Consider the following 23508-nt stretch of genomic DNA (forward strand, 5'->3'; position numbering starts at 1 on the left):
TGTGAAAGCACTGCCCAAATGCCCCGTCCCAGAGAGTCCTGAGGGTGCGCGAATTTTTTTTTCTTTCTCTCTCTGTTTTCCGGATCACTTCACCGGCCTCCCCGATCACCCTCCCGGGCATCGGAGAAGGCCCCTTCCAGAACGAGCGTCGCGCAACGCAGAGAAATGGTGAGAGGCGCATTGATCGCGCGCTGCTCGCATACAGACGAGCGCCGTAGTCCGCTGGATACCCGCAGATATTCAGCAGAGGATTTTGGGTACTTTCCGAGTCCTTGTAATCATGCACGCTCGTCCGTCAGAAGATGCCCAAACGACAATCCGCATCTCCGCACGAGTGCTAATTTTTGCCTCTCACCGAGCTTCTAGGAAATCACAGCGACTAACGAAACGAGAGGCGTGTGCTGCTGGAAGCACACACTGTCGATGCTCGCGCTTTAAACAGTGTCCGGCCTGAACTGGGACAGCGCGTGCGACATTCTACGTTACGGCGCATGGCAGCGTACGCACATTTCATATGTTATACCGTATGTGCTATTTGAATATCTGACGTATGTGCTACATAACTCGATGCTATCAGTGGTACGTTATGGATAGCGTATTTTGGTGCGGTGAGCATTGGTGCAGAATGCTTCGTACAACGTAACATATGAAAGCATATGTTGCGAGCAGTAGCGTGACTGCAGCTGTCAGGCAGACCAATTTTCCTGGGTGGCTCGCTTCCGCAGCTGGCTGGCGTGCTACGTAAAATAGTTGCGAATTTCACACGCAGCACCACTGGCAGGAGATAGCTATAGGAGTGCCATTCACGTAATAACGAATGAATGAATTAAATTTGGTGCGATTTCCTCCACTTAGCAAGCACATGTCGCGCCTACGTCCAGTGTGCGTATTTTAAGGTGTGGTCACCCGCAGGGACTTCTGGCACTGCTTAGGAAGCTCAAGTCGACGCCCGACCGCGAGCTGCGGATCTTGTTGCTGGGTCTGGACAACGCCGGCAAGACAACCATCCTCAAGAAGTTGGCGTCGGAAGACATCACGCACATCACGCCGACACAGGTGGCTTAATTATTCGATGCAGTGCGAGCGATCTTCCCAAGGTGTGCGCGCTCATGCTGCAAAACCGACGGATCGCTTTCGCAGTGAACGGTATACTGTATGCACGGTGCCGTTGTTGGCACCTTGGTCAGACAAGAGCGCTGCTTATATTATGCGACAGTGCTCGCTAAGAATGTGTAGGTTTGAGGTATAGAGGGGAACACTGCAACTGTGTCGCTCAAGGCGGACACCTTAACCTATAGCCACGCCAGCCCTCGATGGTCCCAAGGGGGGCCGGCGTGGCTCCCTCCCAGTGCCATCGAAGTTTCTCTCCCTCCCAGTGCTGAGGGCACCTTTCACCCAGTGACGTTGGAAGTGAAGGGCGGGGGGGGGAGTTTAGAGGGTGCTGGAGTAGGGAGCATACATGCAAGCTGTTTTAGGTGACTGTTTGGGCATGTTGGTAGGACATGAATGCAGCTTTTTGCGCAAAAGATGAGGACGAAGAAGAGGCTGAGACACACGAGCGCAGGGACACACCTTGTCTTGTCTTGTGTCCCAGACAGTGGCGCATACCTACTATGGGGGATTGGCCAAGAAGCAGGCGGTTTTTCGTATGCTTAGTAGTAAAGCCAAACTAGATTTAAATTGTGGAGCGTGAGACTAGAACTGTAATTTAGACGTATGATGAAAATATTGTGAAGAATTTTGATAAAATAAGTTAACGTCAATAACTGAAATAATAGAAAATATTGATAATTTTAGAAAGTCAGCAAGATACTCTTTTTGTATCTCTAATAAAATTGTAAACTGCAAGAAAAGCATCCCTGTGGCTTCATCCCAGTGAGGTCGCACCAAAAGAAAGAATGGTTGGTGAGGTTAGCGATAGACCAAGTTTGGTGAATGAGTGTACTAATAGTTTTCTTTGTCTTATAAAGCGGCGGCAGGAGAGAAAACAATGTTCGATAGTTTCAGGTGCACTGCAAACAGAACATAGAGGGGACATAGCGAGACCAGACCTGTGTAAGTAAAAATTTAGAGGAGGTATACAGCATCTCAATTTTGTAAAATAAACTTCCAATTGTCTTGAAGGACACCAATTATTATTCCATGGGAAGCCAAGATGGTGGAAATCAGAAGACGGTGTTAGTATGGGTGTTGCAGAGTTTTGGGATATAGCGAAATTTTTGTACCTAGCCGCGGTGACATAAGCTGATGTCGGCAAAACAGATATGATAGGGCCGTTGAGGGATGCTCGTGCGAGTGAATTGGCCATTTCATTCAAGTGTAACCCATGATGTCCCGGTACCCAAAGCAAACATACTTTCCGTAAGTACGGAGGTACCATCGAACACACCTGCGCTCCTGTGTCTCAGTTTCTTCTTCGTCCTCGTCGTGTGCGCACAAAGCTGCATTCTGTTTTAGGGTGGTCACAACACCAAAATTTTGACCGCTGTTTATTGCCAAAATTGGAGAGTTAGCCATTTTGATTCCCAATCTGGCTAGAAGTCGCGGCGCACTCCTGATTTTTTTTTTTTTTTTTGTCACGCTCTGACGTACCAATGTTGGGACGCGATCTATTAGATTTCTTTAATTTAGTTTTATACCAATACGCACACAAAACTTGCATGCATCTATACTACTAGTTGTTTTTTCCTTTTATTTTAACACATCAAACTTATAATTATATTTTTTTTTTCTCCTGCATGTCGCGCGACACGTATACGTGTCTTACACGTATAACTTACAAGTATACGTGTTATACACGTATAACTTGTTGCTTTTTATAAAAAAGCAACAAGTTATAAGGTACGGTGGCGTGCTCGTGGTAGTATTATCTCACACCAAGAAAGTGAACTGCATTAGGCATTGTCGTTACCTTCCACTTGTACGTAAAATGTAAAGGGTGTTTTGCGAAGTGTGCTGTAATAAAGACTGTGCTTACCAGCCTGTTTAACTAAAACGTAGAGGTGCCGCGTACTGCGCTCAGACACGCTATATGTCTCTGGCTGCTGAGGCCAAAGTTTACAGAAAAAGGTTAATTAGTTTCAAGTCTCCAAAGGTTGCGGGAAACATGGTCTGTCGGCTGGTCTTTCGCCATGTTGATTCCAACATCTAATCTCTCTGATTTGTCTCTGATCTCTCAATTTGTCTGAAAGTTTACCCTGCTAACTTAGCTGGCGGCGGCAAGTACCCGTACAAATGCTGTCACCACACTAGAAAAGAGCTTACATGTAAGCTCCCTAGACTAGAGGAGATAGCACATAATCGGTCACACAAATCGGTGGCAAGCAAGTGAACGCCCCACCATCCACTCCATTTCATCACATTCCTTCCATTCAATTCAGCCGCCAAGTAATGACGACGCTCATGCTCCCACCGTTGCTCTAGAAAACCTGCTCGCTTGTCCAGCTTTAGTACAAGTTGGCCCTGCGGCAGAACATCTGAGTTTAGGATAGTCTGCGACAAGAACTTCCACAACATCAGCCGGATTCATAAAGCTTCCGTTTTGTGTAAGCTCTATCAGTATAGCCAGTTATAACTGACCGAAATTACCTGCACAAACACTTTTGTGAATCGGGACCATGTCGCAGGCCGTCCGAAACTCAGATGTCCTGCCGCGTCTTGAGTTAAAATACCACGAATTAACAGGCTTTTACTAAAGCAGTGGTGGAAGCGGCCCTCAGAACTTTGGGGAAGCTCAGGGAGGTGAAATAGTTCTTGGAGCACAACTCGTTTTTCGAGCAGATCTGTAATGTCAAGCAGGACTTCGGTCCACCAAAATTATGTGTCGAATGAATAAAATAAAAAAAGTAATTTAATATGGGATGTTTGTTAAACACCAACTAAAGATATTGAACGTGTAATTGTTCCCTATAGACATTGCCCAAATCATGCTTTGGGGACAGTATATAATGGGCTACGACAACGCAAGTCTATAGAAGAGTTGTAAAACCTTTATGCAAGCAACAAGTAAAGGTCACTGACTGACTGCGGTTGTGGCTGCACCGTAAGATACCCATGTATTCCAACGCTATCAGGCGCTTTCGATGTGTTCCTATTAAAAACAATTAATGAGGTTTTATGTCCCAAAGCGACGTGCGTCTGCAGGGTTATGAAGGGCACGTAAGCGGAGTTATTTCGGTAATGAATTCCATGGTAACTTTAGAGTGCATATTGTAATGACGCAATTGAAGCCAGTCGGCGTTTAGAGCACGTCCATTCAGTATGAATCACTAAACAAGCACCAGTTATGATATGTTTGCCGCCAAAATCCGCCATGAAAATCCATGTCAGTCCATGGAGTTTTGTTCCCCCGTGCGCAAGAAATGCTCATCGGGAAAGAAGAAAAACGTGGAATGAGAATCTATTTCGGTGCGCATTTTATGGACAGATATGTCAAAGCCTCAGCTTGTTTGGTCTTCTGGCAAACGGACATGGCATGACCAGTGATTAGTTTCAATTCTGCGATTGCAAAACGTGTCTTAAATCTTAATTATCAATTTTGGTAATTATATGGATAATTACGTGGTTCAATAAATTACTTCGTGCTACTCAAATATGAAGGCCGCACTCATCAAAATCTCATCTTTACCAAAAATAAAGGCCTCTAGTAATTTTTCCTACCTCTACTGGAACTCACGATATGCAACGATCCTTGTCATCATACTACAGGATGATGATTTTCAAGTTTTACGGAATTTTTAAAAATCGCCTGTAGCAGGTAGCATAATTCTTGTCGTTAAGCTGGATTTGTCAAAGAGGCGGACATTACTAGCACGAAAAGTCAAAACACATATTCAACTAATTAACTTCTTAATTAATTATATTACGCCACATATGGCAATTTACGAATTGTAGCTGGTGAGTTTTGAAGACGCATCCACTTGGAATGTATTTTCAGGATGACACCACTTTCAAGATCATATTTCCCAAAGTGTGGGACAAAATAGATGGGCGTTCCATTTACTTTCGTGCTTCAATGCATAAAAGAGCGCTTTGATGATGATGATTTGGGATTTTTATGATGCAGTAGCCGTGTAGACTACAATGCGCCAAGCACATAAAAGAGCGCTTTGTTAAAAAGTAAGTGGACCAATAGTGCATTCTTATGGCGAGTTTGATGGCGCATATCTCCAAATTGGTGTCATTCCAGAAATCCACTCTAAGTGGATACGCATGACAAACTCACCGACTACAATTCGTTAATTGCAATATGTACCGCAAAATAATTAAGAATTTAATCAGTAAATGTTTCTTAATTATTCGAATATGCATTCCGATTTTTCGTGCAAGTAATTTCAGCCTCTCTGAACAATCCAGTTCAAGGAATAAAATTATGGTATCTGCAACAGCCCATATTAAAAAAATTGCATAACACTTAAAAATGATCACCCCATATAATAGACTTGATGCCGCAGTAAAGATATGTATCGAGCGGGATAAAGACATACGCGTACAATCGACATCAAATAATTAATTTTCTCTTTCGAATACCGAAGAAAACGAAAATGCAAATCGAACGAGCCAATTTTTCACACACCAGCACGGCCCGTAACAATGGCGTCCAATGCTGTCATTGCTGCAGGGTTTCAACATCAAGAGCGTGCAAGCCGAAGGCTTTAAGCTCAACGTCTGGGATATCGGCGGCCAGCGCAAGATTCGGCCTTACTGGCAGAACTACTTCGAGAACACCGATGTGCTGGTCTGTGCGGATCTTTTTCTTCTTTATTCAGCTATTACCGCGCGTTTTCTTCGCAGCGCTAGCAGTGTAATTGTGTTTCAGTTATTGGCCGTGACGACCTTGATGTATCAGTTATTCTTATATTCCTAAAGGGAGAGAGACAGGCCTACGCGACTAAGTTTTATACTGACCACAATCAACACGCGTAAGTCAAGAATGCTCTGTGAAGCAGTTTATACAGGGGCCGATCGGAAGCCATTGTCATTGATTTGATTCCTGGGGCTGAAAATGCCAAAATAACACTGGTGCTAAAAAGGGATGCGGTCTAGTGGAGAGCTCCGGATGAGTCCTTTTGCATTTCGCCGCCACTGAAGTGCGGCCGGAAATGAAACCCGCGAGCATTTCGTCTCTCATTTCGTCCACCGTCAACTGCAGTGGCGCTGTATATCACCGCCGCCGAGTTGTGTTGTTGCTAAGTGCAAGTTCACCCGATGAAGAGAGCTCCATTCACCTGTCTGCCGCGGCGGTTACATACATGCACGTCCGCGCGGCAATATTCCTCGCACTAGTCGAGCAGCGCAAAAAAAAAAAAAAAAAGTTGGGAACCAATTTTGAAAAGAACATCATAATTTATGGACCGTTCAATGCGAAACCCGGGTTAATGTACTTTGAGATGCATGCGCAGACTAACACGCGCACTCCTGTACCAAAATGGTCTGCAATTGCGGCAGATACTCCTCTCGAAGCAAAATCAAGTTCAATTCAATTAATTTTATTTACCAGTAAATTAGTAAGTTTGAATTAGTACATTTAATAACAATAATTAAGTTCTCCAATTATATCCAACATTCATGCAGTTTTGCAGTTACAGATATCTGATTGACAAATTGACAATATTAAAGCCGCCTTAGATCGTTCCCCGCGTGTCAACCATGTTGTATCACAGTGACCGCGGCGACTCTGTCGATGTCAGGTGAACGGGGCTAAACTGCTACCGTCGCGGGAGTCAGGCTGCGCTAAATGTGAAGAGCGTCGCATAACTTCAACCTGGCAGCGGCCGCTGAAGAAATAGCGTCGCTGCGAACTCGGCTATTAGAGAGTTTTAGCAGAGCGTTTACGGTCCGCTCCGCTCAGACCGGCCTATCACAACAATTGGCACGGCGCCGCTCAGCAAAACGCTACTGGGAACGCTGACGCGCGTGCGCACAGCACACATAGCGGCAGCGGAACGTGGGACTCTGACCACGTTCCGCTAGGAACCTGATTTAGCGGTGCGTCAGGGAGCGTGTAGTTGCTTTCGTAATCGTTTTACGCCAAGCTGAGAGCACGTCAGTGGCATCTCTGGAAGGCGCTCTTGTTAGATAAGCGAAATCAATGCATTCGGTGCAGCTACCGGTGCGCGTGAAACGTGTGCGGAGCGGAGCGCAAGCAAGCGCTCTGCTAAAACTGTCTATTGGTTGCGCTTCGTGTAGCTCCCTCGCAGTTGTGCGACGACGTCCCTTCGTGGCTTTTATGCCTTTGTTGGACAGGAAAAATTGCTCGGAGAAGCCCAATAGGAAATAAACGGCATTTAGCCGTGAAGGACGCCGCAAGGATCGCGCATGTCGTTGACGAATTGAGGCATCTCACCCGCAAACAGCTGTTATATGTTACGGTAAACGCGTTACTAAGCTCTTCTCTTATCTTTTCCAAATGTCATTTGCTCACAGCAAAGGCAGATGCATTTCAATGGCCGTGAGCGAATATTTGTTCAAGCAACGAACGATTGCGGAGTCGGTTTCCCTTTCTTTATTTCTTTTTCGCGAAGTACTTTCTTTTTTTCTGGCAACTTTTTTCTTTCTTTCTTGTCCTTTCTTTATACTTTTCCGTAGAGGCAACTTTTTCTTTCTATACCTTTTTCGCTCACAATCCCAGCCGCCACGCGACCATTTCTCCCTCCCCACTCTTTTCTTCTTCAGTGGCCCTCGCTGCCGTAACACTTTCCGCACCTCGCACAGCCCTTCCATCCATCGCGTCTTTCGTGGCAGACAACCTCATCGACCACGGCTAGTTCCCCTTCCTGTTACCCCTCTTTTGGCTGCTTTCTTCATTCACGCACTGTCGATAACACCTGGACGTGCACTCCCCTGTCTCGTTGTGCTGTCGTTTCCGACTTTTGCGCGTTTCATTATGTCATCCCGCCTCGCTAATGAGGGTGCCCACAATGCTTGATTCTAGTTTCCTGTGAAACTTCCTTCGTGCTCAAATTTTCTGTCCCAGTAGGAGTGCAGAATGAAATAGTAAGTTGAGCCAGTGCTTGCGTCGTCCTTCCACTCGTTCCCGTCTATTTGTACGAAGAGGGAGAGAGAATAATCGTTGCAGTAACGTGCACCAGGCGCAATCAACATTTAAACCTTTATTTTATGTGACCGCCTGAAACCGCAAGCTCACTGTGCGCACACAGCTCTGAAGCGTTCCTCGTGCAGCTGTACGTGATCGACAGCTCGGACAGGGCGCGATTCGAGGAGACAGGCGTGGAGCTCGCCGAGCTGCTCTCCGAGGACAAGCTGCTGGGAGTGCCGTTGCTCGTGCTGGCCAATAAACAGGACTTGGTGCACAGCGCGCCGGCCGCTGAGCTGGCCGACGGCCTCAACCTACCCGCCGTTCGCGACCGGCCCTGGCAGATACAGGCCTGCAGTGCGCTCTCTGGCGAGGGACTTAAGGTACGTCAACGCCGATGTCTAAATTCGTTGTTATATGACACCGCACCAGGAGAACGCTCAACGCCGTGCCAATCAGAACCTTCTCGCGGCCATCGACACAGATCAGGTGCTAGCTGCAGCTGCAGACCTGTCCCCACATGCTCACGTGCCTCTTCAGCATAATTGGCGAGAACCGGCACGCACTACTGGAGTAACGTATCCCCCCCCCCCCCCCCCCGCTTCTTTGTTTTTTTGATAAAGTAGTCTTTGCCTTATTATTGGCGCTTTGCGATAGGTAGATTCCTGTCTCGCTTCGCTTTAATAAAAAGAAAATGTGTGACCGTTGGTAGAACCGAACCTCTGCGTAGAGAACAGCAGCCCAGTGCTCGAACCACTAGGCCACGATCGCGCGCCTACTTCTCTCGTTCCAAATGCAGCCAAATCTCTGAAACACTCGGCGCGTGCACCACGTGCCACTTTCTCGTCTTCTTTCCTCGTGAAAACTCGCGTCTTGAGACACTGTGTCAGACTGCACTCTATCCGAGACCGGCCCATTTTCCCCAGCACGCTATTCGTAGCAGTTTACGCTACGTAAAAAACAAGGAAACGTTCTGCCAACTTCATTATCGCCCAAATTAATCATGCTTTAAAATTTTATCCCTGGAGCACAAATGCCATCGTCGTTTTAACGTACACCGCATGACAGAGCCATAGGTACGTGCGAGTGTATAACACGTAGTTGTTGATGACGTCACAATCCGTGTTTCTCTCGCTTACGCTCACCCATAGCCATGTAGAACCCAACAATCGTCATGTAGTAAGCTCGCGTCGAACGGCCAGCGAAGATATTCTATACCTTTTTTGCCGTACAATCGTCTTCGACGTGGTTGTCGTCGTGCTGCTGTCGTCACACAGGTACGCTCGCGACCCACACACACGTACACAACTACTCAATTTACAAAAACACGATGGTATTGCTTGGAGTTTGCACAACCCCAAACAATGATTGATACCCTGGTGCCTGCAAAATGCTGCGCGCAACATCGATTCCCACAGTGCGCGAAATATGTACTTCTTTTTCAACAGAAAAAGACAGCTATTAAGGCGTGACGTCTCCTCAAACGTTTTGTAAGCAACAGTACAAAATAACAAACGCATTCATGTGTAGTAAAATTCTTTCATACACAATTCAGAAATTGTACCTGTATGCACCATCCAAGGCTTTCCAGACACAGTGAGTGGTTTCAGTTAGAAGGTTTGTGAAAAGACACGGAAAGCGACTGCAGAGCCCTAGGGAGCGCACAACCTCAGAATGCGCTAGCCTCACAAGCGTGCACACAACAAAGCGTAAACTCCACAAAGGTGCTTAGCAGGAGTACAGTATAGGAGCAACAACGTCACCGGCACTCGATTCTGCACACCCTTGTCAGCCGCGCACTCGGCAGTGACAGCAACGGCGGAGTCGTGAGACTTTGTTCCCTGTAAAGGGTGCTCTTTGGTCAAAACTACCTTGCCGAGGAGAAGCCCGCTTTCGGGTACATAGAAAGGAAGCTTGATAGCGCATGCTGTCAAATCGTTGAGGCTCTAGAGCAAGCACATGAAACAGCTTCATATGTCAAGATTTCATACCCACGGTGGCCCTCGATATTTTCTAAGGAAGTTGAAAAATAGTTTATGCATCAATGAGAAGCCAACAAACAAAGACACCAATGAAAACATAGGGGAAATTACTTGTACTAAAATAACAAATTAATGGCCATGAAAGTGTATGAAAAAACAACTTGCCGCAGGTGGGGAACGATCCCACATCTTCGCCTTACGCGTGCGATTGACCACTTGCCTTTACCCAGAAAGATCACGTACTCATGACGCCTGCGGCAGAAAGGATGTTCCACATCCGCCGCCAAGGTTTGCGAGTGGTGACGCTGGCTAACACTCCCAAGAGGTGATGGCCACGCGGTATCACAAACCATTCACGCGCGGGCCTGTCATTCCGATGCAGCGGTTGAAGACCACGCGACGAAAGCTGGCCGCGCTGTCCAGATTGGGCTTTCCATCCTTCATTTTGCACTTCTCCGCATTCGACAGGTTTAAGAGGAAGCTTTAGCTCGGGCCCAACTCCGACGCGGCCTATTCAAATACATGTAAAACGCAGAAACGCTTTTCCAAGATAACCCCCGGACCGATTTTAATGAAACTTGTTGCAATTGAGAGAGAAAGGTATATTCTAATGACTGTTTGAAGCGGAATTTCTATTTAGTGCCTCAATTTTGTTAAAAGAATTTTCAAAAATTCGAAGTTCGAAAAAATAGAACCACGAAGTTTACAAATTAATAGCTCTGCACCTAGAACAGATATTACGGTTAGGCAAACGGCATAGATTAGATCCTTAAAAGCGGACAAATTCGATATGTCAATCTATATCTTACGTGAATTCGTTACGTTGTGTACAAGGGCTCTGCAAAAGCTGTATTTCCATATTGCTAATTTTTTTAGATTCATGTATAACATATCACATTTGTCCGCTTTAGATGTACTATTAGATGCAATTCACATAATTGCGATATCTATTTTCATTGCCGAGTTAGAGACTTGTAACCTTGATAGTTTCATTTTCTGAGATCTGCGATTTTTGCCAATTTTTAATAAAAAAAATGACGACCTAAGTCAAAAATTCTAAACCAACAGTCACTAAACAGTTTTTCTTTTAAATGCATTAAACCTCGTCAAATTTGGTACAGTGGTTGCCGAGAAAAACCTATTCTCATTTTACGTGCATTTAGATAGGAGCACCCGAGCTAAAGCTTCCTATTAGGCCTCGTTCTCTGCGGCCGCTTCTCTAGAAACACACTGCGCGGTGATTCCCTCTTACCTCCCTTCCCCCCTCATCCCGTCGAGCGCTCAATGGACTCAGCTTCCGGTGGCGCGGTTACAGTGCGTGTGCATGAGTCAGTGGTGTAGTACCACGAGATTACCGCCTCAGATTTCCGAGACATCCCATCCGAAGCCACGCTGCTGTATTGGGCGCCTTCACTGGTCGAATATGTCATTTGTTGCTCTCTCAAAGGGAATTCAGGCTCTGTAGCGCACTTATTTGGTCGGCAGCATACAGTAAAGAAAAAGAAAGTCAAGCATTTCGCGCTATTACACGTTTGTAGATATCACCGTCCGAGGATTTCCACAGTTCATTTTCGCCGTCGCTTTCGCGCGAAACTCGGCAAAGGTCGCTGCAGGGAGATTGAGAAGGAAGGTAACAATTGATACTAGAGATCCCTGCCATGCATACCAGGCTGCAGTTCCATAGTATGATCAGCATATTTGAGCTTTGTCGATCAGTGACTCGAGTCACTCGCGAAATTCTCCAGCTGCTTGTCGCGCTTCATCTTTGACGAGGTAGGAGGGGAGTTAGTTTTGAGCTTTCTTTAATTCTGGCGTTTTTCGTGCAAAAAGAAAAAAGAAACACTATATGATTATGAGGCACGCCGTAGTGGGGGACTCCGGATTAATTCTGACCCCCTGGGGATCTTTAACACGCACCCAATGCACAGTACACGGGCGCTTTTTGCATTTCGCTCCCATCGAAACACGACCCGCGCTCTAGGATTTATGTTTTTTTTTTGTTTTTTTTAAGGTGGGAGGGGGGGGGGGGGGCGTTTTAATGTTTATTTGCGCCTTCACGGCGGGTGTTCGTGTGGTCAGGTTTCGACGCGGTCTGAACTGGTACAATCATTTCGTTTTGATCCGCGACTCTCCTCCGAAATGATAACAGAGCAAAAAAAAAAAAAAAAAACCAATCACGACCGATATACTTACCTCAAGAGTAGCCTTGTAATCAATTAGCCAGAGCGTTCACACGAACCCGACAATAGCGGGTCGAGTGGGTTTGTCGGGCTGATATTTGTCTGTTGCGAAACGCTTTCAGGTCGGGGGCATGAAGGAGCCTCGAATATAGGGATGAGCTAGCCCGACTGTGCGTATGTTGACTCAGCCAGACCCACTTGCAAGGCGCATCTAAACGCGCACAGGATAGGTCCGCTGTTCGCAACCAGCCGCGAATAACCGGAACGCGCTGTTTGCGTCGCTGTGGTGCGTTCTTCTGACGTCCACGGCTGCGCAGTAGCAATTTGTGTTCCTCAGGAAGTCTTGGGTACAAAACGATCAGTAGAACCTACTTACATGAGCATTCAGAGCCTTGTCCAAGAGAGGAGGCGCGCCCTCGGTAGTGAGGTAAAAAACGCGAGTTCGCCGCAACGGTACTGTGCGAACAGAAAGTTTTCTTTTGCGCCCTAGGAGAATTTGATTTGCTTTTGGCAGAGGAAGTAGTAATGGTTGGCATAAGCAAGTGCCAGAAGAAAAATAAATTATAAACCGCAGCCCTATGCAACGCACATTACAACAGCGATAGTTGAATGCGACCCCTGTGATTGAACACAGTAGCAATTTGATTAATGTCTGGCGCATATTGAGCATGAAATGATTTTAGCTTCCGCTGTCGGCGACCTTCCAGTGACCTTGAGCCAAAAGCCAGAGCTGCTATCCGGGCACTCAAACGAGACCATCCGGGCAAGTTGCGAGAACAAAACGAGATTCCCGCCCCCGCCTCCCACCCTTTGCACAGGACCGCATTGCATATGCTAGTTCCTCACCATAGTTACTCCCAAACAGATTACAAAAAATATTGCTTCAGAGTTCTTCCTAATGTTTGTTCACAATATCACTCAAGCTGCAACTTCTAGTATACTAGCTTTATTTGTAATTTTCAATGGCGACGTTCAAATGACACATACTAGGGCACCATACAATTCATCAGTTCTGGGAAATGGAATTTGCTGTGGATCTACAGCGCTCGCCGAGCTGCGGCGTGGCATGGCGCCGGAAGCGTCTGATGCGCTCCTTTGCCTTCACTGAGAAAGGAAGAAGTTGGGAAAGAACATTACGTCACGCAGCCAGCCTAGGGAGGCGAACGCTCCGTGATGCCAGCCCTTAATTGTTCTTGCGGCGAGATCACGGAGCAACAATCGAGATTTGTCGAGACCTTTGGTCGCGCCTCCTTCAGGCGCTTTTCTTCTTCTAGTTGGCAGCGTCCATATGGATCAGTGCAGTGCACAGTATGGCGTGGTGTGGTGTGCCGTGTCGAACATGCACTACTCTCATTTTAAGATTGTGGCTAGTATCGTCGCCAGCCAATCTGCTTTGCCGGTCGCCATTTCATGCTTACACCTACTCGTAGAGGGTTATACAATAATTCTGGCGCTGGTGTCTACGGGAGCTGCAATGGCAGCGGTTGACCGAACATGAGAATTATGGGAAGTACATGGATTTGCATAAACTTCGTCCTTCTGGCTTCAAACGGCTTGATGAGTTTGTAAACTCATTTTCAACAATGTACTGCATTATAAATACTTAAACATTATTAAAATTGTCCGAAGGCAGGATTCTAACATGGACTGCTAGCACAGAAGCCCAATACTGAAACCATTACGCCATGGACGCATGCATCGACAAGCGATGCGAAATGCCCTTATGAATTTATTGCAGACATGCCAGTGCCTTGAGATGTACGGCGCATTTCGATTTGGCCACCTCGACAAGCTCAATCATTGCAATTAGAATCGATTGTGCATGTTTGCAGTGTCTTCTGCACTTTGAAGAGTATAGATTGCTCTGAAATTTACGACAACGAAGGCATATAAAGCGTAATAAACAAAGCCACAAGAATGTCTGAATCCACAAGCATGAAGATAAGACAAATCCATGTGCTTCCCATAATTCCCATGGTGGGTCAACGCCTGCAGTGCCAGAGTTCCCTCTATTATATTGTAGGAAACTCTATGCATCTACTCTCGATTACGGGAGAGCCAGTTTTTTATCCTTACCTTTGACCACTACTACTACTAGGTTTATAATTTACATTCTCCACAGCATAGCATTAAATGTTTCGCATTTTTGGTACTCCAAGTTGCACGCTGTTTGTCGAGGGGGCTTCAGTGGCAAGTTTTGTTCTTCGCACCTGCATCCTTCGTCTCGACACGGTGGCTGTGGAGCTAAAGTGTATGCAGCCGGGCGAGTATAATCTACTTTAGCCGGAGAAAATAAAATTTTTTTTTCCTGTTTTTTTTTTCCTCAGAAGCTTAGTTAGTTAATTCGGGTTTAATGGCGTAAAAGCGACTAAGGCCATGCTGCGCCAGTCACAGGGCAGTATAAGATCCAAAGTTAATGTAGTTATAGCTGTGTTACCTTAAAGTCGATGTAGATAATCGGTTTCACCTAAAAACTGGAACAGGTTAGTGAATGGCACTAGTGGGTCATCGCCCAATATTAAGGCAGGGTGCAGAGGTATATGTAAGTGATACAAATTTTTGAAATGTTTCCGTCTCTGTGTTTCAGTGTGTGGGCATGATATAATGATGTGGGTTACTGTGAGCGTTTCGTGACATTTCTCGCATGTTGGTGGACTTTCGTTTCGAAGTAAAAAATTGTGTGTTAGAAGCGTGTGTCCAATTCGAAGTCGACATAACATTACCTCATAGAACCGTTCTTGGTGAGTACATGATTTCCACTCGCGAAGCAGGGGTTTTGTTATATGTAACTTGTTATTTACGCACGAGTTCCATTCTTGTTGCCATTTTGATGCTAGGGCCTTACGAACCGCTCTGATGCTGTCTTTGTATGGAAGTGTTATGTGTGTGATGCTTTTGTGCACTGCCATGGATGCGCTTCTATCTGCAGCTTCATTCCCTGCTATCCCAACATGGCTTGGGACCCAGCAGAATCGTATGGTTCCTTCGTATTTCTTGTTAAACACTATGTTTAAGATATCGCCAAGGAGGGGTTCAGACGTGGAGTTTAAGTTAAGGGCTCTTAGGGCACTTAACGAGTCGGTATAAATAATAGCATTCTTCTGCTTGTCGGAAGTAATTTTCTGAACTGCCATCCAAATCGCATAAACTTCAGCGGTAAAGACTGAAGAAAAATTATTTATGCGAATGCTATTTTCCCAATTTTTTGTTACGATCCCGACACCTACGTATTCTTGTGTTTTAGAGCCGTCAGTGTAAAATTCTGTGTAATTTTTATATTTTTCTTGGATAGCCACTGAAGATTATTTTCAAAGTAAGCAAATAGCCATATGCGGACATAACGGCGGCACAAATTAGCGTCAATACACTTTTGTAGATGGCATGGCAGCATGACCACGGAATCACAACAATGTGAAGACAGCGGTGGTATGACATATCCCTCGGATACACTCATGCAGATCCCACGCACTGTAGGAGTTGGTCTTAGTGAAGCCGAAATGGCACATTTCGACATGAGATGTGCAACTTAGTGTGCTTGAATACGAGCACAACATGGACTCCGGTGAAAAATGCATCCCGCATCCGTCAGGCCAGGCGAGGGAGAAACACGACACGACACCACCACAGACCGTAACATCTTAATAGTCTAAACCTTGAGACACCACGAAGCTCTCAAGCGACGTCTCAAAAAGCTAGTTGGCGTCCTACGACGACTGCACACTGCAACTCAGTTGCGGGAGAGCACATGCCCTTAGCGGGGAGAGGGAGAGAGGTTATTTGCTTTAAATGTGGGGAGGGAGACCACCTGTCTCTGAATGGGGTTCACTAGCAGCGTACAAGAGCTCACCACTCGGAAAACAGTCTTTGTTTCAAGCAGCGTTGTTTCACTACTTGCATATTCCCGTCACCCACGGTGGCATCGTCAGTTGAGCGAAAACCCAGCATGATGATAATTTCTATTGGCATCCATTTAGAAATGGGCGGCGACAAATAGTTACCTGCTTGACCTAATCATATTTTACTAAATCTATTGCAGTCTAGCATGTCGCCGATATCTCCTCAATCTTTTCTCTGTTCATTAAAATCTATATTGTACAGTTACCTATGCCTGTAACGACTCTGGTTCTTTCTATATCTTCCCTGCTTTTTTCCCACAAATACTTCAACCGTCTCTTGCTTATCTCGACAGCTGACCAGTTGATGCTTCCATTCGCTTTGAATCCCAACGATTCTCCACTTCAAACGAACGTTTCAAGGCAGTGGGACTCCATAACACCCTAGAAGAATTGATAGAAGCTCACAGAACTACCCAGATGGAGAAGCTCTTCAAAAGCCAAACCGGAAGACAAATTCTACAATCACAGAGCATCAACTAAGGAACCAGAACCAACGTCAAAACAGATATCCCACCATTACCCAAAAACATGCATCCTTTGCATAACAAAGAACGAAGAAAAGAAAGACCTAAAGCATGACGTAAAAGTTTTGAAAGTTCTAAAGATGTGATTTATGTGGATGCGGCCAAATATGCACAACAAGACACCGTGGCAGTGGCAGTAGTCAATAATCAAGGAGATGCAATTGCGTCCCGCAGAGTCCTAACAACCACACAAGAGGTAGGAGAAGAGGTGGCCATTGCACTAGCAATGAAAATCTCTTCCAAATATAAAATAATAAGTGATTCCAAGACCACCATATTAAATTATGCTAAAGGACGCATCACTACATCTGCAGGCTTGGAGTGATGCCTGATACCGGCAAAAGATGCCAAGAGCGAGTGGGGCTATACTAATCCAGGTACAACCAAATTAGGAAGGCCCGCTAAGAGAATAGTCTAGAGGAATTCGAAATCCCACAAGTAACGCCGGAAGAAGTAAGGAAAGCCTTGGGAGCTATGCAAAGGGGGAAGGCAGCTGGGGAGGATCAGGTAACAGCAGATTTGTAGAAGGACGGTGGGCAGATTGTTCTAGAAAAACTGGCCACCATGTATACACAATGCCTCATGACCTCGAGCGTACCGGAATCTTGGAAGAACGCTAACATAATCTTAATCCATAAGAAAGGGGACGCCAAAGACCTGAAAAATTATAGACCGATCAGCTTACTATCCGTTGCCTACAAAGTATTTGCTAAGGTAATTGCAAATAGAATCAGGAACACCTTAGACTTCCGTCAACCAAAGGACCAGGCAGGATTCCGTAAAGGCTACTCAACAATAGATCATATTCACACTATCAATCAGGTGATAGAAAAATGTGCGGAATATAACCAACCATTATATATAGCTTTCATTGATTATGAGAAAGCGTTTGATTCAGTCGAAACCTCAGCAGTCATGGAGGCATTGCGGAATCAGGGTGTAGACGAGCCGTACGTAAAAATACTGAAAGATATCTATAGCGGCTCCACAGCCACTGTAGTCCTCCATAAAGAAAGCAACAAAATCCCTATAAAGAAAGGCGTCAGGCAGGGAGATACGATCTCTCCAATGCTATTCACAGCATGTTTACAGGAGGTATTCAGAGACCTGGATTGGGAAGAATTGGGGATAAGAGTAAATGGAGAATACCTTAGTAACTTGCGCTTCGCTGATGATATTGCCTTGCTTAGTAACTCAGGGGACCAACTGCAATCCATGCTCACTGACCTGGAGAGGCAGAGCAGAAGGGTGGGACTAAAAATTAATCTGCAGAAAACTAAAGTAATGTTTAACAGTCTCGGAAGGGAACAGCAGTTTACGATAGGTAGCGAGGCACTGGAAGTGGTAAGGGAATACATCTACTTAGGACAGGTAGTGACTGCTGATCCGGATCATGAGAGTGAAATAATCAGAAGAATAAGAATGGGCTGGGGTGCGTTTGGCAGGCATTCTGAGATCATGAACAGCACATTGCCATCATCCCTCAAGAGAAAAGTTTATAACAGCTGTGTCTTACCAGTACTCACGTACGGGGCAGAAACCTGGAGGTTTACGAAAAGGGTTCTACTTAAATTGAGGACGACGCAACGAGCTATGGAAAGAAGAATGATAGGTGTAACATTAAGGGATAAGAAAAGAGCAGATTGGGTGAGGGAACAAACGCGCGTTAATGACATCTTAGTTGAAATCAAGAAAAAGAAATGGGCATGGGCAGGACATGTAATGAGGAGGGAAGATAACCGATGGTCATTAAGGGTTACGGACTGGATTCCGAGGGAAGGGAAGCGTAGCAGGGGGCGACAGAAAGTTAGGTGGGCAGATGAGATTAGGAAGTTTGGAGGGTCAACATGGCCACAATTAGTACATGACCGGGGCAGTTGGAGAAGTATGGGAGAGGCCTTTGCCCTGCAGTGGGCGTAACCAGGCTGCTGCTGATGATGATGACTAAGCTTCAACAAAGCCACTCCCTCACCAGAACCGGAATTGGCCTCCCTGGTGCAGTATTCGGCCACTATCTCCCAAATGATTCTTCCAATAAACCCATGGTCATCAGTCCCCAGCAGCTGCGGAGCACCTGACCAAGGTGGCGGTCAGACCTGTAATGCAGCAGAGGGTGCTACGAATCTCTGGATCTGGACAGGCCGCCCATGGAAACTGACCCTGTCAACCTTTAATTGCCGAACTCTGTCGAGTGAGGCTAGCTTAGCAGGACATTGAGGAACTATCAGACATTGTTTGGAATATCACACGCCTTAGCGAGATTAGAAGTGGTGAGGCTAATACATTGCAGAACAATGGCCATGTCCTGTGCTATAGAGGTTTGCCAGATAAGAAGCAATACGGAGTAGGATTCCTAATCCATAAGGATATAGCAGGCAACATTGACGAATTCTACTGCATTAATGAGAGGGTAGCTGTAGTTGTAAACAAACTTAATAAGAGGCATAGATTAAAGGTATTACAAGCCTACGCTCCAACATCCCGTCACGATGACGAGGAAGTAGATCAGTTTAATGAAGATGTTGAATTAGCAATGAGAAAAGTGCAAACTCAGTATACTGTAGTAATCGGCGACTTCATTGCAAAAGTGGCGAAAAAGCAGGCTGGTGGACAAGCAATTGGCAACTACGCCGTCGATTCTAGGAACACTAGAGGAGAGATGCTGGTAGAATTCGCAGAAAGGAATAAGCTTTGAATAATTAACACATTTTTCAGGAAGCGTAGCAACAGAAAGTGGACCTGGAAAAGCCCCAATGGTGAAACAAGAAATGAAATTGACTTCATACTTTCTTGCTGATCCCAGCATAGTGCAGGATGCAGAAGTGATAGGTAGGGTAAAGTGCAGTGATTATAGGTTAGTGAGGGCTAGAATTCACCTCAATTTGAAGAGAGAAAGAGTAAAATTGGTCAAGAATAAACAAGTCAACCTAGAAGCAGTAAGGGTAAGAACAGACCAATTCAGGCTGGTACTTGGAAACAAATATGCAGCCTTAGAACAGAGAGATGAAGATGACATAGAAATAATGAATGAAACCGTAACTAGGCTGGCTTCAGAGGCAGCAAATGAAGTGGGAGGCGAGGCACCAAGGCAACCAGTAAGCAAGCTCTCGCAAGTAACAAAGAAACTAATAAAGAAACAAATAAGAATGAAAGTGTCAAACTCAAAAGATAAGGCAGAATTTGCGGAACTGTCAAAACTGATCAACAAGGCAAAAATAAATTATATTCGAAACTATAACGTGAGAAAGACTGAAGCCGTAAAAAGTGGACGCAGCCTGAAATCAGTGAGAAAGAAACTTGGCATAGGACAAACCAAGATGTATGCTTGTAAGATAAGCAGGGTAATATCATCAGCAATCTCGAAGATGTAGTAAAAGCAGCGGAAGAATTATATACTGACCTGTACAATACCCAGAGGAGTCGGGATACCTCCATTAGAAACAGTAATGAACAGCATACATCATCAGCATTAAAAACATCACGAGGCTTATACTCCGCGATGAGCAACAGCAGCTTCGCTAGCCAGTCGCTGACAACTGCCCTGTTAGCTTTTTTCGCTTCGCCGCAAACGCTTTTATAAACGAGACCGTGCCTAGTCTTAAAATGCTGCAGCCACGCACCTGAGGCCTGGAATCCAGCGATGTGCAGAGCAAGTGCAAGCTCGTCAGTTTTCTCCAGCAAAACTTTACTGTCAATATTTAAACCAGCTGCGGTTACTTCTTTAAACCAAGTCAGGAGAGTCTCCTCAAGCTTCACGTGCTAAGCGGTCTTCATTTGCTGAGCGATGACATTGAACGAAAGCACGTTTTTCATTATAGTCTCACTGTGCAACAATTGTGCTCAGTGTTGACATTGCGAGGCCTAGCTCCTTAGCCAACTCCGTTCACTTCCTCTTGGGATCCTCATCGACCCTTCGAAGAATGTCTAATTTCTCTTTAAAGGAGAGTGCTTTCCGTTTGCGAGACATAGCTCGCTGTGACTAGGTAAAATGGCGCAAACAAAAAGAATGCAACCCGAAGCGAAGTAGCCACTCCGTCCATGGCACGCGGAAAAGGAAGAAAAGCACAAAAGCAACAGAAGTGCCACCGCTTCAAACTCTTCACGCCCAGTCGCAGCCTCCACGCTGTCCGGCACCGCGTCCGCGCCTCCGCACCAAAAGAGAAAGGGAGAAATCGCATGACTGCGTGCTGTTCTCTATTGCGGTCGTCAGTGGGGCGACGTTTATTCGTATCAACAGACGCAGGTCGAAAGTCGATTCGTAACAACCGTTCTCTAGCACGTTGCAAAGTAATGGGGCTCGGCCAGGACCACAGAAAAATTCGTATTAGCCGTGATCGTATCATCGAGATTCCACTGTATATATATACATATATATATATGATATTCTGAAAGCTGGTCAGTCCTCAGCCCCCTCCGCAGAAACGAAAACTCTCCGCCTATGTCACCACATAGTCAATACTCTCCTCCTTTTCGTCACAAACCCTACAGCTGGGGTTTGGCGTTTTTGATTTAAAACAAAATAATGTATGTCTACATTTGTTGCTGGAATTTAGTTTTTAATGAACAAATTCAGGAATGAAGTAAATTTACTAGACAGCTAATACAGCAATGCAGCAAAAGGACACATCACAAGCCTACATGCACTCCAATAAAGGAACCTGATGGGGTCAAGGTCACATGTCCGCCTGCCACCCAAGCAATCTTTACTTTTTTTTTTCTTTCTTACTTGCATCCATTTTGTCTGCTGCAGTAATGAAAACAAGAAAGGGTGGGATACGCAGAGGGGTCAGGAGAGTCCTAGCCCAGGCCCTCGTAGTCTTTGCGCTGTGGCCATTGCAATGGATGAACTATGCAAGCTCACTGATGCTAATGCAGCATCGTATCTACATAGTCATTTTATTCTGTATCATTTTTTTGAAGCTCTGTATGCGAGCAATGCTACAAATAAAGTCTCATTCTATCAATGCTCAAATATCAAATGTGCTCGCTCTTAATAGCTGCAGTCACATTGTGGTATGCTGTTGTGCCCTTGCTAGACTACTTCTCAAAAACTTTATTCTGTGTATTAAATACAACTACAGTGTTAAAGACCAGCATCTGTATTTATAGAGCAGATTTCAGCGTCAACTAAATTAGTGAAACAGATATTTACCGAAAGAGACCAGTGAGCTCTACAAAAAAAAGTTATCCACCAAATAAATGTCGGTAAAAGTTCATCTGGAGAAATATATTCACGAAAAAAAAAAACGAAGTTTAGGTTAGAAATAGGAACTGAATATACTATGGCAAATTTAGGGGAACAAAAAAGCGAGAATTAGGAACCCTACCTATACATAGTCCTATGTATGGCTATTTGCAGTGGGGTAATACTGGTGCTGATTTCAGCATCCATGGCCATCCACCACATCTGTCTTGCGTTGGTGCACCTGAGTGCCTACCACCTTTGCTGACATCTGAGCATTCTCTGCTTGCCATAGGGCAGCCATAGAACACAGAACTTCCTGAGCAGTTATAGCAAGTGCTTCCTCCACCTTATTCTCAAGTCGTTGCTCATGTAGTTGAATACCTTGCATGCCCTTACCTATTATACACAATAAAAAAAGTCAAAAGTAGCCAAAAGCCACCTATCATATGTAATCTTGCTGTGCTCCTTGCATGTCCCAAAGCTTTACCAGCGAAGCTTCCCTTGGATGGCCTTGTTGGAAATGTTCCCATGGCAGCCTGTTCTCAGGCATTCAACGGCTAACTGGCCTTCCTAGAGCCACTCCCAAGTCTGCGAAGTCAAGCAAATGACATTGTTGGCAAAAGTGAGGGCAGGGATGTGTACTACTATTCATAGTTCACAAACCATTACGTATCGGTTGAACCCCTACAGCAACCCTCGCCTACTTTCACATTGCCAGCCTGCCTTGATCCGTGCGCAGGTGGTCTTAGTGTGTAGCAGTGTAATTGAGCTCAATGCATAGGTTCACACCTAGGTACACGTACTCAGTCACCTGCATGAAAACTTGGCCTCCGGGAAGCATAAAGGGGTGATGAACCCTTCATGCTGTGACCCCGCCTGGGAGCTGCTCCGGCAAACGGCCACTGTCTACGAGGTCTGGCAGTGTTGATGTAGTGGACGACAACAATGTTAAAAATACTGGGAAGAGCTATTGCTGTAAAACAGGACAAGGTACCAATAAGCTCCAGTTGCATGTATTATTGACCATCTCAAGTGCATGCACTGCCTTTCAATGCATTTGCTCTATGCATGAGAGCAGCATGAGACTCGAATGACTGATTGCGACTGTTACCAACACTGTTCTCTGGGCACCTATATTTTGTTATACAATAACTCAGCACTGAATTGAAAGCTGTGAGGCATACTCTGGTGTTTGTGACTGTGCTAAGGATTATGCTTGATATTGCTTTGATACAGAGAAATGTGTATTATAAACAAGCAAAGGCTGAATTCCTCGAACTCTTCATAACTGTAGTGTGTTAGGAACAAGAGCAGTCCTCTCAAATTGATTCCTTGGTTCGCTGCTTGTTTGAACTAGCATCCTTTGTCTCGTTTGTGTGATATTGATCTTCCTCTACTGAAACAAGGCGAGACGTTGGAGCTTTTTGTGCAAAGAACATTGAGGCTCTGCTCTCAACAGGCACATAGTGATTATCTCCTTTACACAACACAGGTGTGCAAAACAACCACAGAATCACATGATTGTTTGGTCATGAACTGGTTCAGTTACCAGATAGGTAACATTCCTGGTTGCATTTCTAACTCAAATTTTGTCATTTTTCAGGATGGACTTGAATGGGTGTGCAAGACCATTAAAAGGAAGTAAAGCAATGCTGAAAGCTGCACAACTCTATTGTTCCTCGCAATGGGGTGTCCCAGCACTGCAC

At 45.4% G+C, this 23508-nt stretch overlaps 1 protein-coding gene across 2 annotated transcripts; it reads left to right on the forward strand.

Annotated features, from left to right (window-relative positions):
- Window positions 1-84: 84 nt before the first annotated feature.
- On the forward strand, window positions 85-23491 carry LOC126543936 (ADP-ribosylation factor-like protein 3). 2 transcript variants are annotated; one of them, XM_050191096.3, is made up of 5 exons: window positions 85-168; window positions 913-1056; window positions 5621-5737; window positions 8182-8418; window positions 23406-23491. In XM_050191096.3, exons 1-5 carry the CDS (start codon window positions 166-168, stop codon window positions 23445-23447), a joined length of 543 nt encoding a protein of 180 aa, XP_050047053.1. In that variant the 5' UTR covers window positions 85-165; the 3' UTR covers window positions 23448-23491. The 2 variants fall into 2 exon arrangements, with proteins under 2 accessions (XP_050047053.1, XP_054917397.1); XM_055061422.2 differs by lacking the exon at window positions 23406-23491 and adding an exon at window positions 16387-16721.
- Window positions 23492-23508: the final 17 nt, after the last annotated feature.

Source organism: Dermacentor andersoni, chromosome 1 (assembly GCF_023375885.2).
Source record: "Dermacentor andersoni chromosome 1, qqDerAnde1_hic_scaffold, whole genome shotgun sequence".
NCBI classification, from domain to species: Eukaryota; Metazoa; Arthropoda; class Arachnida; order Ixodida; family Ixodidae; genus Dermacentor; species Dermacentor andersoni.